This window comes from Rhopalosiphum maidis, chromosome 1, assembly GCF_003676215.2.
Source record: "Rhopalosiphum maidis isolate BTI-1 chromosome 1, ASM367621v3, whole genome shotgun sequence".
NCBI lineage: Eukaryota > Metazoa > Arthropoda > Insecta > Hemiptera > Aphididae > Rhopalosiphum > Rhopalosiphum maidis.
The window spans coordinates 72,027,602-72,047,201 of NC_040877.1; the positions used below are offsets into that span (position 1 = coordinate 72,027,602).

Here is a 19,600-nt window from a genome sequence, read left to right on the forward strand (position 1 = left end):
TCACGTTAGATAAAAACAAAACATATTAAAAATATGTAATATAATATATTTTTTATATGATGTACATTCAACCAAAACCATATGAGCAATTTAGTTATACCAAATTATTGGATGTAAAATCCTCTATAAAATTAATGTAAGAAATAAAAAAAGCTATAAAAATTGATTTATTTGATTAATAAGAGAAAAACAATTTTTTTTTTCAACATTTGAAAGTATTTTAAGAGTACCTATTCATAAATATTTTTTAATTTGTACTTAAATACTATTAAATACTTTTTTTTACTTAGTATTTAAGCGAGTACCTATTTTATATATCTTACAAAATAAGTACCTTTATATGTACTTGAATACTTTTAAAAAGTATCTTTTACAAGACTGTTGATAATTCAATAATTATAAATACACAAACAGCAAACTAAATATTAATTATTAACACATCGATACATCGAATTTTTATTTACAACGATAATTATATGATTCGTAATAACAACAATAACAATATGTATGTCAACATCGGTTAATTTTGTTGAGCATAATTGTCCAAAAAATAGGTAACCATGTTTCCTTTGCCTTTCACTTCGATGACACCACGACAAGTCAATGGGTATCCTTTTAGCTTCAATATTTCATACACCTCATCGGTTACCTGAAAAATTGCACGGAGTAATCAATTAGGCCATAAAACACGCATGGATTGTTATTTCACATTTAATTATTTTAAATATTTTAGTAAAATTATAATATGTAAGTATATTGTTATAATTTTATAAAGGACCGTTGAGTAAAATTTAACTAAACATTTTATCATATAGATTTTATTAGTTATTAGAAATAAAACATTTGAAAAACTTGGTTTTATAAAATTTGCTTGTAAAATTGTTCATTAATTTGATCCCAAATGGAATACACATCTTTTATCTGGCACTCAAATTCAATAATTTAGTAACATAATTTAATGACAGTCCAGAATAATTTTCTATGATTTATCAATGTCTATTAGTTTCCTATTTAATGTATATAGGTGATGAAGGGGTTTTCTATATTCTCTCATTTAGAAAAATATTTATCAAGAATAATTTAAAAATATCTATCTTAATAAATAATTATAATATATATAAATAAACTTAACCGATTGTTTAATGTTTAGATGTACAATATAATGTATATTTAATTTAAAATTAGCCATATCCAAAAGAAAGGGATCATTATTCCATTTAAAAAATATATGAATAAATTTAACTCCTCGTGCAAATGTGTTAAGTTTTAATAACACAGGTCACAGAGACATTTATGCATTATATATCTAACTAATGTATAATATTGTAATATCTCTCACACATTGTTATTCTTACATTCATGTAGCTTACATTATTTTATATTATTGCTTTATTTATATATTACAATATGATAAATTAATTTAATTAAACCATTAATTGTGCACAAAATTAAATTCTTTTGATGAAAATTTATATTATTATTATTTTATACATCGTACAATCATACAATGTCAAATAATAATTCAAACATCATCCGCTGTGACATTTTACTGCAGTAGATAACTATACTTGACGTGTTGACAATTTAAAACGTTGAAAAAGAAATAAAATGTACTTGTATTTTATCCAACACTCCGGTTGAATCCATTCGGCTTGCCACGTTCACGGCATTGCCCCATATGTCGTATTGAGGTTTTCTAGCTCCTATTACGCCTGCCACCACTGACCCGATATTTATACCTGCGGGTCATACACAATAAAGATTTATATTAACTATGCGTACCTAGCTATTTTATATTTTTCATCACGAATTATACTACTATTTAAATAATAGCTATAATTTGGCAAATAAAGTAAATACATAAAAAAGTTTATAAATCTTTTTCCTCATCAGGGTAGTAGATGTAATATATATTAATTGCTCACTTAGCACAACATTTGGCTTATAGATTGCGCTGCAATATTAACAACTATATTATTTATAAATGTACGGGTGATTAATTTATTGTAAGAAATAAAGTTATTATTATAATAACGCGTTTTGGCAAACGTAATTGTATTATTATAATCTGTATATTTGATCGCATTATCTTATTAGGATTTTGAACGTACCAATAAAATGTTAAATGGTTAAAAAATAATTGTTTTCAAATTCGACTGTGCTAAATGTATTTGCATAGATTTTATTATACTGAAAAGTATTTACATTTTTATAATTATTTGAACTATTTGAAACTTTAAAAAAAAAATGTTAATTGTTTGAAAGAAATCCAGTTCATATTCAATCGTGTAATATGCATATAATGCAGAATAGATACAATAATTATAATTTTTCTAGAGTTTTCATGAATATACAAGGAATATATCAAACTCATGGCTAAATATTTATTTACCCATACAAATATGTATATTATATTTGTATATATTGGTAACCTATTCTTAAAAACTATAATACTTAATTAATCGGGCGATATAACTGTCGTGGTCATATCACGTTGTAATAATTTCTCTAAACTATTATACATTATTTATTTATTGAGAGATAGGTAAATTGGTATGTAAATTGTAAATTGCAATGTAAATTGTAGAATTTAAAACGAAAATCTGATTTATATGTCGACTATTGCTACAGTTATTTATTACTTTAATCAATTCATGTAAAATGTTTTCATTTAAAATAATTAAGACAGTTTATGTAATCTAATATAATTTAAATTAATTTAAATAAATGCAAATTTTTCTGAGGGTGGCATTTTTTCCTGTGAGATTTTTCTCTCAGGGATTTTTTTTCAAAGTTCCTAATATCGAAGTACATAGATTATTTTTCGGAAATTTTGATTATCCTGTATTCTTATACATTTTACTCTAGTTTTTTATTGGAATTTACCAATTCTAATGCGGAAATTGTTGAACGAGTGTTCGTTGACGTATGCCAATTGTTCACGGAGTCTGAGTGCGTAGTCGGCCATTGCGGTTACGTGCGAGTACTGTTTGCTATCGCACGTGTGCCTGGTCAGTCCGGAAGCGGCCATGTACGTAGCGCCGGTCGACTTGATTTTCTCGATGCACTGAAAACGCGGTTCACTGAGTAGCTCATCGAAGTCGGCAATGATCTCGTTCAGCAGCCGCAGACATTCGACACCCTCGTTGTTGGCCTCCAGTTCCACGTAAAATTCAGAAAAGTTCGGTATGGACGCAAACATTATGCACACGCTATCGCACTGCTCGTGGTACAATTCCTGCAACAGATCAGAGGTTGTATACAGAGTGTTAAATATTGTTATAGCAGTATAGTGGAATCTCTGAATAGCGGACACTCATTGGACCGTTCGAATTGTTTGCTATTGAAAAGTGTCCACTATTAGCAAACATTAATTAAATAAAATATACAAATATGCACATCGTATATGTCTTTGCATCAAAATTGAGTTTTATTGACTTTTACTTAAGGTGTATATTACATAATATGGTTATTATTATTAAAGTGTGGATATATATATATATATTTATTATATGAGTACACCCGTGCATTTTACAACGGTGCAAAAGAAATCATATAATTCATATATTTTAGTTTTTTTTTTTTTTTTTTTTTTATTGAAATTTGCTTAAAATTAAACTGGAGTTGACTAACTAATGATAGTGAAATTGCATCATTTTTTATTGAGAAAAAATGTCAGTCGGTTCACTATAACATCTATAACTGCAATGTAAGCACCGAAGTCTTAGGGCCTTTCCAATCACCCTCCATATTTACACATAACATAGGTAACTGTAATCTGTTTTCACTTATTTTTCCACCACTGCTATACTCGCCTTTGAAATACATAATTTTATTGGGCAAGGCACAGGAAAACTAGCCGGTTTTCGTCTAAATTAAAAATATTTTTTAGAACAAATCCTTCACACATTTCGACTAATTTAATATTTCAATCGTCCATAAACCACAACATCTATGTTAATGTAACTACTTTTTTCCGTAGACAACTTTATAAAAAATAATATATGCAAAATTCCTCAAGCCACCGAATAGAAGTTAAAAAATTAGTTTCACCTCAAATTTTCAGCGATTTTTTTAACTTTTTTCTATATGTAAGGACCGGAAATATAGGCATATTTTTAGTTCGAAGAGAACCAGCAAAACTATTCGTAACAAACATGATCCATTTTACAGTCCTTATCTTTTATGAAGTTATTTTTTTGTCACTTCTTTAAATTGTAATTATCACCAGCTATTTTTTTTTATTATTATTAATTTAAGTCATAGGTAAATTTTATTTTTCAAATGCAACGTCGGTTTTTAAAATATATTATTAAGTACTTACTTAAATGGAACAAGTAGCAAGTTTAAAATGTTAAATATTATTTAATACCTATTAAAAAAATATAATGTCTTGTTTATTTATTCAGAACCTCCATAGTATAATATTTCATTTAAGTGGCACTGCATACTTAAATTTATCACTGCTTCAATATATTATATTGTTTGTTTTTTCATAGATAACATATTATAATATAATTATAAATATTGTACCTTCACCTTAGAAAAAAATTAGCTTTTTTATATAATAATAGAGTAGGTGTAATACAATTATGAAATTAAAAAAATTAATTCAAATTAATAACACAATACGATCATTAATGTTTAATGTGAAAGAAAATTTTAAATTCCTTAAAATATGTTAATGCAATATTTGTTCTCTCTCTCAAACTCATACGGAATATTTATAAAACGTATCATGACGTATTGTGTATTATAACTTTTGAGTAATCTTAGATTAAAATTACCTATAAAAATATTTTTAAGGGTTTGATATAACGGTTTTATACTTTATTGTTTTTTGAATTAAACAATTTAAACCTTACAAATAAAACAATTTAAAAAAAAAAAAATTTAAATTTGTATATTAAACTGTTTTGGGACTATATTTAAACAAACCGGTTTGTTAAACTCTCAAAAATATTATTTTCTATACATTTTGTAGTGCAATAACATCCTCTTAAGTTGAATGATAATCAAATACGACATTAAATAAAATACATATTCACTAGTCATAATGAAACATTGTCTTATAGAGTCAAGGAATATTGATATTAGCTTATCTTACACTTTATTAAAATCATTATGTATGTATTGTTTATCTATTGACTTATTATAACTTTACAAGAATAAAATAAAGTTCGCAATATGTTTTTGAAACTCTAAAGTTTGCGTTCAATTGTACACTTTTTAAAACATAAATTAAAAAGGTGCACATTCGTATTATGGTATGTCATTCTGTACACTATGTACATTATACTTAAGAGTTTAGGTATTACGATTGATTATAAATACTGGTATTACGTGGTATGTTTATACATCAAACGATTTGGCGATTATCAGTAGGTACCGGAAATAGTGATTTGGTAAATGTCAGTTACGTGAATCGTTTTTAATAAATAGTCGTAATGCACGTGCCCGTGATTTCATTAATATAGTGGTATTTTTGTTTTGTCGAAAACCGCGAATTCATTTTATACGTTCTTTTGTACTCTTTGTTTTTATAAAGCGAAATTTCTTTTTTTAGCTTTAGTTTGTGCTTGTTATTTCATCAGATACCAGCTCCAGCTTAAATAATTTTGATTTTAACTGAATGCGTTTTAAATACCATACACACAAATACACAATGAATAAACCATCTGTAATCCTCCAGAACTGACGAGAAGGATCGCCTTGTTCGTAAATGTATGCGGCGGTATGTGAATTATTTTTGATAAATAAGTCGCAATACGCATACCCATGATTTCGTCCATATAATGGTATTTTTTATTTTGTCGAAAACCGTGAAACGCATTTTTGGGCTCTTTTGTACTTTTTGTTTTTATTTAGCGAAATTCCTTTTTTAGCTTCAGTTTTTTCTTGTTGTTTCTCCTGATATCAACTCATGTTTAAATTATTTTATTTTTTTTTTTAAATCCACACACACATTCAATTAATAAACCATCTTTGATTCTACGGAATGGATGCTTACGGATCACATCCCAAAATATAGTAGTTATTCTTTTTTCCCGCTCAAGTTGCGTCTCGGTTCTACACAGATAATTTTCTGTTCTACGTACAGGTAGGTAATTATAAAACGAGTCTGCCTTGTTGGCGGTTTCAGTTATATCTTATATTATAGTATGTCATACAAATCAAGGAAACCAAAATCGTGGCCTCGTGGGTTTGTCCACAGTTATTTTTCTATATTTTTGACTTATTGAGTAACCAACTTATAGTTTTGGACTTAGCTGTTTTTTAATGACAAGTTGATAAGAATCAAATATTTAAAACTTATCTTGATTTTTTTACATTTGTGTAAATAGTTTAATTAAAGATAACATTATAATTTACTTAACTATTTGATATATTAATATGCATCTAGTCAACAGTAATCGATAGAAAAAGTATAAATTCACTAATTTAGAGTACACACCAAGTCATCGATTTCTTAAAACAATACGTATTAAAAATGGTTTTTTACGAGAAGCTGTGAAAGTGGCAATTCAAGTAACCTTTTATTTAAAATAATTTTAAAGAAAATTCTTAGAATTATGAAGATAATGCTATAGGCTTGTTAAAACCATATTTTAGTATTAATTAATTACCGGCCAGTATACCGTTATCTATTGAGTTTTTACTTAAATTAGGTATCGAACAATATGTCTTTTATACTACCAATTTTTATTTAAATATAAATATAAATACACCTAAAAAATCTTTTGGAAATATTTTAGTTGTGTGGTTATTAAATAATTATAAAATAATTCTGTATTTTTTTTTTTTGAATATTCTTGATTCATTTGAAATATATCTTGAATGAAAATTTGTACAATTAATCATAATACTTATTTTGTAGTAATTATTGAACTATTGCCTAATTCTTTCTGATTGTATTTTTTATTATATTCGTAATTTTATTCTCAATAAATAATATGTTGTTTTATTGATAGTACTTATTTACGCGCAACAATAAACATATTGAACATTTATGCACAAAACGAAAAATATTACTCTCCGACGTTCTGTAGTATTACATTTTTATGACAAAACTTTTGTGTTGTTTAAAAGTTTAATTCAGGCATCATATTTTACCTGAGGGGCAATTCAAATTAAAAATAAGACTAATGAAAAAAGTGTCATATTCTTTACATTATTGTTATTTCGTAGACCGAAATATTACTTACGTCTACGGGTTTGTCCAAAGTCAAAAAATGTTCAGCAACATGAACAGGAAGTATATTTGCTAAAAGTTTACGGTTATAAGCTTCTAGATGTTCCATATCTTCTTTTTCCTCTGAAAATAGACGTCGCCAAATACATTTATTTATGAATAATTTATAAATAACAATCGATTTATTACTTACCAGTAGCTTGTAATTTCCACAAAAAATCTAGCCGAGAAGTAACTTCGGTCTGCTGTGCTTGTAGAATTAACGCAACAATCAGCCCCAACATAACGACAAACATGAGTATGCGAATCCAAAATGATTCTTCTATTGGCCTGTGTGGTCAGACAAATTTTGAATGTAAAATATTTTCCTAGTGATAAGGTTTATGTGTGAAGGAAATCGATTATATAATATGTTTGGAATTATGTGGGAATAAAAATGCAGTACTCATCACAGATAGTAATCATAAATCATCAGTCATCCGCAATAGTTTAAGTCAATCATGAATTTCGGGCGATAAAATAATAATTATAATATATTAAACTAACACAATCCATTAGGTATAACTGATCGAATTGACAACTGCTGAGAGCAGTAAATCAAAATCAATAAACAAGGTTAAGTTTGCAAATGTAAACATGCAATATGCAATGTTTAACTATAATTATTATTTATTTACTTTTTAGTAAATTCAAAAATTGCAACAGTTAGTTGTCAAATTATTATAACATTTTCTTGATTTTCTTTTTGTATAAATAATTCTTAATTATACGGTAACTTTAATTTTATTTAGATAATTATTTTAGCTCAATAAAAATAGCTGATTTATTATTTTGTTCTTGGTTAGTATTTACGATTTACTATTTAGAAATCAAAATACATCATAATTTGTAGACTAATTTAATTTAAATTCATCGCAATACAGCTTTTAAAATATAATGTATAAACAATACTTTCTGTGTTTTGTTAGCGTAAATAAACTAAAAAAAAAAAACAAAAAAAACAAAAAAACAAGAAAACTAAATATTAAACATCATTTAAGTAATTTATTTACTAAAATAATAGCGATTTATTTTGGAACCAACAAACCAATTTAACGAAATATTGTTTGTTTAATCATTGCTTTTTAAATTTTAGTTGGTGTTCATTCGAAAGCATAAGTATTATATAATTTGGGGAAGGTATAGAAAATTTGATTTTGTACTTAGTGCCTATTTAACCACCTATAATATATTTACATAATATTATATTATTTTTAGAAATATATTAGCAATTAAATTTTTAATTTAATATCAAGTTAAACACAAACCTTTAAAAATTTACTACCTACTCAAAGAAATAAAAATAAGTCAGGCATAAAAAGTAATATAATGATGACTCAAAGCTTTTTAAGTTCAAAAAGATGTATATATATTATGTATATAAAAAAACATAATAATAAATAAAAATAAAATAAACGAAATTTATACGTAGATTAGAAAAATAGGGATGAGATAAAACGGTAAAAATATTTTCTTTGAAGTATTATAATGAAGATAATAATTGTCCCTCGCGGCTATACCTTATTATTGAACAGTCGACTTTTACAAAATTAACTAATAATATGAAAATTTTAAAACTCGTTTATTCAGTTGGATATCGGTGATGAATCTTCTTAAAGAACAAAAATACATTTTCATCTAATCTCCCATCTTTATGGCCAATACTTCTAGCATAGCACTATAAAATTACTTTTATCAGCGTAGTAAATATTCTTAAAATAATTTATAACAAAATTTGAATTAAATTTCAAAAAGAGCTTATAATTTTGATTATATAATATAATTATTTTTAATTTACCAGACTACGTGGTCTATAATAAGAGGTTATATTTTAATGCATATTTTTATTAGTGTATATATTTAATTATATAACTATTTGAGCAAACATTATTTTTTTTTTTTTTTAGAAAAATTTTAAATTTATAGAAAATATACATTTTTAAGTTAAACCAGTAATATTTGATAGTAAAAAAAATCCAACTTGTCAGATGGGAAAAATAAAAAACTTCATAACATCTTGTTTATTTTTTCTTTATTCCGAGAATAATGAAAGTTTTAGTTACTAATTATTTTTCGGAATTTGCATTTTTATTTTTATACCTATCTCGGAAAACGCTTTAACCATGTTTAATAAAATGTTTTATCAATTTTACGATATAAATAATACATAAGAACTTTAATATTAAATTGTCACTTTATGTCTTTATGTTAACAAAAAGAACTTTTTACCAAATTTTTAGTTTTAATGACATTTCCATTCCATGAATGAAAAATATAAATCTCAAAACAAACCAAACGGTTTCTTCAATTAAAGTTGTAAAATATATACTGTAAATCTATAAATTTATACTGTACATTACTGTATTAAATATTCAATTTCTTAATAGATTTGTATATATCTTATATATTATATCCTGGGTATAAACTTAGATTTATTCACAATCTATTATATTTTTAGGTATTGAGTAATGTGGTCTACGGAATGGATATAGTTACAACCTTAGTTATCTAGGAAAATAATTTCTTTACCTTATGGACACGTAGTAGTTGTTCGTAGCTAGGAGTTAGAGAACTATTTTAAAAGGTTTTTGGTGTTTATTGATACAAAACACAATTGGATAAAAATTCTAAAATTATATTTATTATGTTTATATGAATTAATATGTGTAGTATGATTTCATACCTATTGTTGTAAATAAATATTTTTTTTTTAAATATTGATGGTTAATATCAGATTAATTGCAGTGTGCGATGTGCGATTTTGAAAACATATATAATAATTTGGACGGAGCTAGAAAATATCAATTTTAAAATAATACTTAATCTGTTGCTATTGTTTATGGTATGTATATTTTAGTATTTAATTTGTATATTAACTATAATGAATGTTACAAAGATATCTGCAACAATGGCAGACGACAGATATAAATTCAATTTTAAATTTTTTCTTTTAGATACCTTCAAATAGTACGAATAATTGTAAAGTGTGTTATAATTTTGACTTAAGCGAGATATAAAAATATTCAACTGATAAAATGTGTAAAAACAGTTATTTAGTATAGGCTACAATTACTCACCTGTGATTAAGGAATATGCTGGAAAATATAAAATAACAAGTCGATATAAATATCAACAAGGAAAGTTTGACTAGACTGATGAGTACTTGGTACACAGCAACCAATATCATCAGGATGATTACACACACGGTCAAGTACTGTGAAAAAATGTATAAAAAGCAAAATGTTACAATACTAATAATATAATGATACGAACGCCTACATAATATTTTATAAACCGTTAAAATGTGTCATTAATTTATTACATTGAATAAAAGTTGACAAGCGCTCTCCCGCATAATCGGATTTTCGATGACCAATACTTCGGTTACATTTTTGTTTTGTTCGTTGAAGCACACTTCCAATTTGTGAATGATCTGAAAATAAAGCAATAACAGGCGGTTGTGGATTAATCGTAGTACCTATGGCACAGTTAACTCGACCGAGAACAGAACAGCGGTTATTATACTATTATAAAGTATGGCATATAAGTTACCAGCGGCGTCATGGAAGTAAAAAAGCAGCAGACGATTATGGCGAGAGCCAGCGATTGAGCTATGGACCGATTCTGGTTGATTGTTTGCGACGCTTTTTTCAACGGTTCCGTCATTTCCTTAAATGGACAGAGAGTATGTAAAATACAATATTGTCGTACTCGCAGCTGGTACGTTATATAAAATATTATGAATTGATGGTGACGTTTAAGGTGGGTTTACTTACCATCAGACGATTGCGAAAAATTACTACTGCCGACATGAAGATTGTCAGCCATCCGACTACTAAACATCCCAGTAACAAATAGGACCTACGGAAAATGTAAAACGGAAAGCATTAACAAACACGCCGTCGAGTCAATGTCCCGGAAACGTTAAGACGTCGCTGCGGGTACTCGGGTCGTACAGAAAGGTGTCAGCGGCCAAGAGGATTACGACGTTACATTGGCTCGAGAACGAGAAGCGTTATTATAACACACGATGACATATAGTAATTATATACTTACAACGGTAGAATTATCACGTGACCCGCGGTAATAGCCGAATATATACACACCGTACACGTCATGTAGGTGTAGAGCATCCGGTCGGGCACTTTGCTGTACTGCGTAACAGACGGTACCGATTAGTTAGGGAATTATTATTATTATTATTATTAATATTAATATTATAGTATTTTCGAGCACGACGATGGCGGTGCTAATGTAACGCACCTTGCGCACCTTATGTCATTATAAACGATATCATTATGTATTGGACCAGTGACCACAGCCTCTGGTGTCATATTATTATTATTATTATTATCGGTACTCACGATTTGTTCGATGTTGGTGTCGCGGAATTTCAACGTTATCGGGTAGCAGTACTGTGATTTAAGACGGTCGATGCTTCGAGCGTCGATAGCGCACAACAGGTATTCGTCCACCTCGCCGTGATTCAGTTCGGGTTCGTCTTTGCTGAAAACGAAAGAAAAACGCGCGTTAAGCCACAAGACGTACTATCGTAGGTGTACAAATCATAATGACGTATTACGTATACGTTTGATTTTCACGTGACGGTATAATACACCGGTCTTAGTCGGTGACAATGGTCGTTAGTAATTCATCACGAAAATATAAAATAATATTTACTCAGCTAGATGTAAAAAAAAGCCCTTAAAATATAATACAATTTGTATAATAAACAGTTACTAAATTGGAAGGCTACATTCATCATTTTTTTTCGTGTTATTTGCAAAAAAATCGCAAGAAACCAATTTGTAGACATGATTAAAAATAAATAGTTTAGTTATTTTCCGTTAAGTATCGCGGGTTTGTGAGATTACAAATGTAAAATGCATAATTCTATGAATACTTAATAAAAACGATTATTTTAACTTAAAATAATTCTTTTTGAAAAGATAAGGCTTTTAAATTGGCTACATCATCATCTTAAATCATATGATAGATAAAAGAAAATATTCGTGGGAATTCACAGATTATAAAATACTATGACTATAATATCATACACTATACTGTGTTGTGTATAAATATTAGTTAATAAGTGTTAGGTGATAATAGCCATTGTACAAACACATAATAGTTACGTTTTAATTTATAAATCGTAATACTTATAAATTAAATTATGTTATATTGTTACATTAGTAACATTTTTACATTAATATAATATAAATACACACATTGCATTAAAAATATATACATTTATATGGGATATATCGGTCAATTAATTGCTTAGTACTATTTTTTAATAGTTACTAATATTTGTGTGACTACAGTGCATGATTTTTGGCATCAAAAATATAGTACGATCAGCATGTTCTAAAAAGTTTATTACCAACTGGTGACAATGGAAACTATTACTCATGTTATACACGTCGTGTTCAGTTTCAGTAAGTATTGCGTATGTCTCAATATAAGCTTCAAGAGAATAGAATGACAAAACTTTTAAGAACTTAGTAAGTACACGTATATTTTACATGGAATCGAACTTCTAAATGATGACGAAGCATTAAACAAGTTTCATTAATGAAAATTATACAATTCATTTTGAGGTTGGTTTCAGTGTTGTATTCACCTTTGCTTGCACAATACGTAATAAGACGTTTTATATGCAATTCAACAGCGTAAACTTGTAATTTGCATTATTATTACTAACTATACCTTAAGACAAATAATTAGTATTAGAATTACTAAAAAATAACACACATCAAAATAGGATATAAACACATTTATTAGATCACATATAACCTATATTATCTTTTTATTTAAAACAGCCAATAACGTAGACGAGGTTATAACAAAAAGTTGATCGTAAATAATGTTGCTAGCTACACCGTTGTAACTCTATATATAGTTGCATAGTTATATTGTTCGATTTACAAAGGCACAGGAATTGAAAAAAATTACAGAAGTGTTAACTTGTAGTCTCTGCACTGTTGAAAGTGCTGATGCGAGTCATCCGTATAGGGGTTAGCTGACATATTTTCGATAATTTACTCGTTCACTTATTGTTCTATACATTATACAATGCGGATGTTCATAACCCGTCCGTTGTAGACAAAAAGCTGCCAAATTACAAACACAGTGATTCACTAAGCGTGTTAACCCCTTTTATTTCCTCGAATAACGTAATTATTTAAAATCTGATTATTGTTTTTTTCAAATTTAATCAAAGACTACATTTTTAAATCATAGAAATTTTTTGTACCACTTATACTGAGTTTCCTACTGTTTATCAAATGATAATCTCCCTTTTAAAAAGCAAATTACCTAAAATATAATTTTTCTGAAATTTTTGTAGCATCAATATCAAATTAAAACGAGCAGCTATTGAGTTTGAAGCTTATGTATTAAGGATAGTGGGTAGTAGGTACATTACAAAGGGTTTGAAGATATGGGCTATGGGGCTATGGTAATCATTTGAAAATTGTAGTTATTTGTATAAATTTATTAATATTTATAGTTTAAAAAATAGTTAATTTAGGTTATGTCAGTTATTTTATATTTCTTTAAAACCAATTTTTATGGACTTTTATTTTTAATATAAGCATTTTAATAATTGAAAAAATGCTCCTCCAAGTATGAAATTAGTATTTCAAAATTAAAAAAAAAATTGAACTACTAAATAATTAACAATGAAAATGCTATTCTCATTTGAAGAAGATGGAAGTTTTTATTGTCACGGGACATTCATTAAGTAGTACCTACAAAAAAATCTTGTTATAAGTACATTTAAAAATTTTAAAATCAGAATTTGAATTAATCCATTATTTAATGAAACAATATACTTGTCTAATATGCTCAGTGGGTGAACCACCCAGTATTTTATATACACCATCAGACACGATTATACATGTAATATCAATCGTGTATTTAAAAAAGTGATCTATATCGATAATTGATAACGATCATCATTTCTAATACATCGAGATCTCCACTTATATATTTTATAAATAATATTGTCGAGTTCCTAAATATTAACTACGAAATATAAAAAATATAAATAATGGGAATATAAAAGTTGATAAAAATATCAAATAAAGAGACTACCACCTATACGTACATTTTTTACTTTAGATAATAATATTATATGTATTAATAACTACTTTAAATGAAAATCAATTTATCCAGAGTTATAATTTGTTATTAATATTTTGTACCATTCGTACATATTTCATTTTTACACACATTTACATATTAGTACTTGATATATAAATCACACTAGAACATTCTGTATAAAAATAATGTTGTACTACAAGTGCAGGACTTCGGTATATGACCATCATTCAGCTTACCCTTAGCTCAAATTTATTATTTAATGTAACCTATATATTATAATAATATTATTTTATCTGCCGGTACAAGCTTCATGTAAACTAACTAATTGTTAAACCCACTCAGTCCATTGTAGCAAACAGTGAATACAATTGAAATAGTACCTTTATATATATATATATATTACACTACTATATAATTTAATGTTGGACTTTACCATGTAAATGTATTATGACGTTGGTTGTGTCCCATGATTCTGAATTCTTTTGATATATTACCATTATGAGCATGACCAGGACTCTGTTTTTTGTAGTATTGAGATACCTAAATAAAAAAATAGTTATTTATCTATAGAGAATTTCACAAAAAAATAAAACAAAAATGGTTTTAGGATATTTGTACCGAATTAATATTATTTCATATACCTATGCTATGATGCCAGACTGAGCATTTTAAACTATAGATTTTATTTTAAATATAATTGAGATATAAAAGTTAAGACTAAAGATATTTAATTAAATTTTATTTGTCTTAAATAATTTTTGTGTTGAATTGCAACACACAATACATCTCGGAACTAGAAGGATTTATCAATTATAATGTCGTTTGAAAAATTAAATTCAATATTAGATAGTTGATATTTCATAAAAACGGTTTTTTTTTGAAAAGTTTCAATAATATAATTAATTATTTACAATAATAATTGATATAATTAATAAATATTTATTATAATAATTTAACAAAAACATGAATTTATTGATTTATCTATATTAATATGCATATTATATATATATAAAGTTATTTTTTTTGAATTTTATTTTGTTCCAATCGATTTTCGAGATATTGAGAGTTAACCAGGTAATAAAAAATTAAAATTATATTGACATTATTTTTGTAAATACAATCTGATGAAATCCTAAACTATTTTTATAGAAAAAACAATAATTGAAGAATGAATATTTTATAGTTATTCGTTGTAAATTGAATAAAAAATAAAGAAAATAAGTACAAAGTTTTTTTAATACTGTTTTTTCAATAACTGTTACTTATTTTATAGTATTTATTTTTTATTTCATATATTAGTCTCATATAATTTGTAAGGTATTTCTAAAATGTATTTTATTTATTAATATACATTTATTTTAAAATACTTGCGAATACACGATTGTGTTTATTTAATAAATATTTTATTCCAATATTGATTTTTATTTTATTAGGTATTTGCTTAAAGTTAGGTTGTTTTTTTTTTAACGGTATTCAACAGTTAATTTACAGAATAATATATTAAACTTGATTTTTAATGGTTAATACTAATTCTCGAGAATAATAATAATTCGTTTTACAATATGTATTTGGAATTTACGTATAATATTGTAAAACATAAGTTTCACTATACATTTAAGAATGTTTATTTATTATTTCTACTAACGTAAGTTGTTTCCGGCGGCACTATAAGGTATGTTTCGATGTTGTGGTCCTTCAGAAACGCATTCCGCTCACCACCGTTACCGGGTTCCACTTGGTAAGCGTTGCCCAAATACTTGAGCGTGTCCGCAGTAATATGTATTCTCCTGTACGCCAAACGACAGTTTTCGTTGTTCGAAAATCTATATATGTATAGAATGTGACAAAAAAAAAACAATCGATCTTACCCAGGTATTCCACCGCTTTCCATTTGATTCGCCAACGTCACGTCGTTTGACCACACGTCGAACTGCCATTTGCAAAGTCCCAGGACGCCGCAGTGCACACGACCCGAGTGTATTCCCACCCTCATGTTGACGTTGACGTCCATCACGTCTCTCACCAACCTAAAAAGGAATGTGATATTAAAATTTTTATTTAAAAAAAATATTCCATTTATGCCAGTCAATACTAGATTTGTATTCCTCATGCATGATGCGGCGATGTGCACTTACGTTATGGCGTCGATCATGTCCAAACCCATCTGGACGCAACAGTTGGCGTGGTCCGGCCTGTGCTCAGGCAGACCACTCACACAGTAATAACAGTCCCCCAACAGTTTGATTCGTAAACACGCGTTTTCTTGAGCCAACCGGTCGAACCTATACACAAATCACCAAGAACATATCAATATAAAAGTCTGTCGCTTTCCGTATCGTATCCGACTACTATATATTGTTATATAACGAGTAAAACTCCATGCAATTTTAAGCCGATACGGCGTTTTTCGTATATCACCTCGCAAACAATTCGTTAAGTAGCCTTACGAGTTCTTGAGCTGTACACTGATCGGATAAACTAGTGAAACCGCATATGTCCGCGAACAAAATGCTACAATGTATACAAAAATAATATTACAAACACTTCGATTAAGACCACAATACCTAAAAGTTAAATACTATTACATTAAATACATATTACGTTGTTTGTTTATGAATTATTTAAATATACCAGTAGGTACGTGTATTTAGGTACAATTTATAAAACTAGGCGGGTATTATAATTATGAATGTTAAATGTAACCTATATTGAACATTCATTATTTATTGTAAAGGAAATAACTAAAAGTCAACGGTTCGACGAACACACAAGTGTTTGTATTTTGACTTTTAAAAGTATCACTATGTGTAGTATAGTGAAAACACCAGTAGGTTTTGTTGTTTGCAATTTAAATTTTATTTTAATTTATAACTGAAATAATTAATAACGAAATTGGCTTTCAACATTATTTGTATATCCTCCAGTTTGTTATATTTAAAACAAAGAGATGTACTATGCCAAAATAAATTATTGTAAAATGATTTGAATACGAGTTGTAGAGTGCTGTTCAAAAAAAAAAAAAATTAACTACTCCCCAACGTTATTTTACTTAGAAACATATTATATTATAATATAATATAATTAATGTATACTTTTATTCTATAAATTAGTTATAATGTTATTGTAGTGTTAAGTTGATAAAACAAAATTATACGTTATTATAAAAATGTAAATTACTTTATTAAAAAAAATCATTCTAATAGGTACATAGTTTTAATTAGTCTTAAAATAATAACAAAAGTGACTAAGAACATTGCTGATTATATCATATTATAAAATAATATATAATATTTTGATATTATGTTAAAAAAAGATTTATTTAATTTTCATAAATTAGGATTTTTAATATTGTTTAATATTTTGTAAATATTAGTATTCTGTGAATATTAACAATATGTACTGGACAAATATTGTAAAACGTATTTAAAATGTGAATATTGTGATATTGTCGCATGGAATTAACTATATAGGTATTTTGTTTAATATCTGAATAATACTATACGGTCATATTATTATTGTAATATTGTAGTGAATCACCAATAATTATAATGGCCTATTTTTAGTGAAATCAATTTTATTATGTTTTAATACTATAGATACCTGACATTCTCGTGCTTTTGTATATAAATCTTGTGGAACATGCTGTCATGGCGTTTACCTGCGATGTCGGCCTTCATTTCCATAGCGACATGGCGGGGCAGTACTGACAAAAGCAACCTCTCCTATTTGTAAAATACTTCGATGTGAATATGTGGGACGATTATTAAATTAATTTTTTTCTCCGTACCTGTTGTTGATTAACTTTTTGCGTAGTCAGTCTCGCCTGGACGCATTGTCTGGTCTCCAAGAATGCTTGTCTCTTCGCCACTTCATTTGGGTAATGCATCATAACACCAGTCACGTTTGTGCACGCCAACAATAGCAAATTAATGAAACTCTGAAATTCAAAATATGTTTTATTTTATCCGCTATATACGTACAAATAGGTCTTGAACTCATAACCAAATCAAATAACCGATCGGGAGAGTCATTATTCATTAGTATTTTTTTTTAGATCGAAATAAAAAATAACAATTTCAGTCGGGTATTCTATAAATACCCGAATTCTGGATGGAAAAATATTATTACTATGATTTTTATTGTTATTATTATAATATACATAGTCAAACGTGTATAAATGATACACCCGAGGGTGTAGTATCTCACGTATTTTCAATATTAAAAACAACCATTAAATATTTAAAACGGAAAAAAACAACAAAAGTAGCTAATTGGCAAGGTAAGTGTATTTTCTGGTTACCTGTTTTGATAGGCCCTGTTCCATGGACAGGGTGAATATCAACTGCGACAACATGAAAACAGTACCAGCCACAATGGCGTACTGTAACTTGACCGGCAGCAAACTGTAAGAAATGTAGACGAACACTAACGTGGGTACAGTGACGGCTTGCGATCTGGTCAACACGCCGAAAGACAACTCAATCAGCAGGAACGTGGCCAGCACCACGTAGGACACGAAACTTAGATATACTTCGTTCAATCCGGACCGTGACACTATGCCTATTATGACTGCAGACAGAGTACAATCGGTACATTAAACACGTAGATAGTATTACAGAGTTGGGCGGACTTAATATGTTTTATGCACTGTCGGGAGACCCGCGAACTTACCTAGGTAAATAAGTATACAACACAAAAGTAACAAGGAACATTGAACCTGAGTCTCGTAGTCGGAAAGGACAACTGCTATGGCCATACACGTAAACAGTATACAGAGCAGCACCAACAAATGGACCATGTGGCTTTGGTTGGTTCGTAGAAAATATCTTTGGTAGAGCATTTCCACCTGTTAATAGAAATCACGCACGTGTACACGGACGGATACTATAACGCGTTATGAATAAACATTAAACTCATGTTATGTATTCACGAGCAGATAAGCCACCTCGACGTATACGTTAATTAATATCGTATTATTTACGTTTCGATTAATCGTTACATTATAATCAGTAAAATTGTTTGTAAATAAATGAATTTATAGTCTCGTATATTATTGGCACGGCAATATTCTAAGTTGTTAAAACAAGTTTCACTGGAATGTGCACCACGTGGGAGAAGACGCTTTTGTTCGAATTATTTGGTTATTATTTAGTGTGAAGTGTTTCAAGTTAAAATTAATCTAAGGACTACAATCACGGTTATACTAATTAAAAACCAGCGTCATATTATTAAGCGAATGATTTAATAGTGATACATTATTCA

General features: G+C 27.8%; 1 protein-coding gene across 3 annotated transcripts in view; it reads right to left on the reverse strand.

Annotated features, from left to right (window-relative positions):
* Window positions 1-423: 423 nt before the first annotated feature.
* The window catches only part of LOC113549620 (adenylate cyclase type 5), a 193,118-nt gene continuing 173,941 nt past the window's right edge, over window positions 424-19,600 (reverse strand). For 2 of the 3 annotated variants that reach the window (XM_026951009.1, XM_026951008.1), the window contains exons 6-25: window positions 19,010-19,184; window positions 18,639-18,907; window positions 18,126-18,275; window positions 17,939-18,060; window positions 16,757-16,849; window positions 16,474-16,620; window positions 16,207-16,365; window positions 15,984-16,125; window positions 14,772-14,878; window positions 11,596-11,737; window positions 11,288-11,385; window positions 11,008-11,092; window positions 10,784-10,900; window positions 10,554-10,664; window positions 10,309-10,445; window positions 7,386-7,522; window positions 7,206-7,315; window positions 2,887-3,238; window positions 1,615-1,739; window positions 521-649 (exon numbers count right to left, since the gene is read on the reverse strand). In XM_026951009.1, the coding sequence (XP_026806810.1) occupies window positions 521-649; window positions 1,615-1,739; window positions 2,887-3,238; window positions 7,206-7,315; window positions 7,386-7,522; window positions 10,309-10,445; window positions 10,554-10,664; window positions 10,784-10,900; window positions 11,008-11,092; window positions 11,288-11,385; window positions 11,596-11,737; window positions 14,772-14,878; window positions 15,984-16,125; window positions 16,207-16,365; window positions 16,474-16,620; window positions 16,757-16,849; window positions 17,939-18,060; window positions 18,126-18,275; window positions 18,639-18,907; window positions 19,010-19,184 (2,907 nt within the window). Of the gene's footprint in view, window positions 650-1,614; window positions 1,740-2,886; window positions 3,239-7,205; window positions 7,316-7,385; window positions 7,523-10,308; window positions 10,446-10,553; window positions 10,665-10,783; window positions 10,901-11,007; window positions 11,093-11,287; window positions 11,386-11,595; window positions 11,738-14,771; window positions 14,879-15,983; window positions 16,126-16,206; window positions 16,366-16,473; window positions 16,621-16,756; window positions 16,850-17,938; window positions 18,061-18,125; window positions 18,276-18,638; window positions 18,908-19,009; window positions 19,185-19,600 lie in introns of all 3 variants that reach the window. The other variant, XM_026951010.1, reaches the window with a different exon arrangement.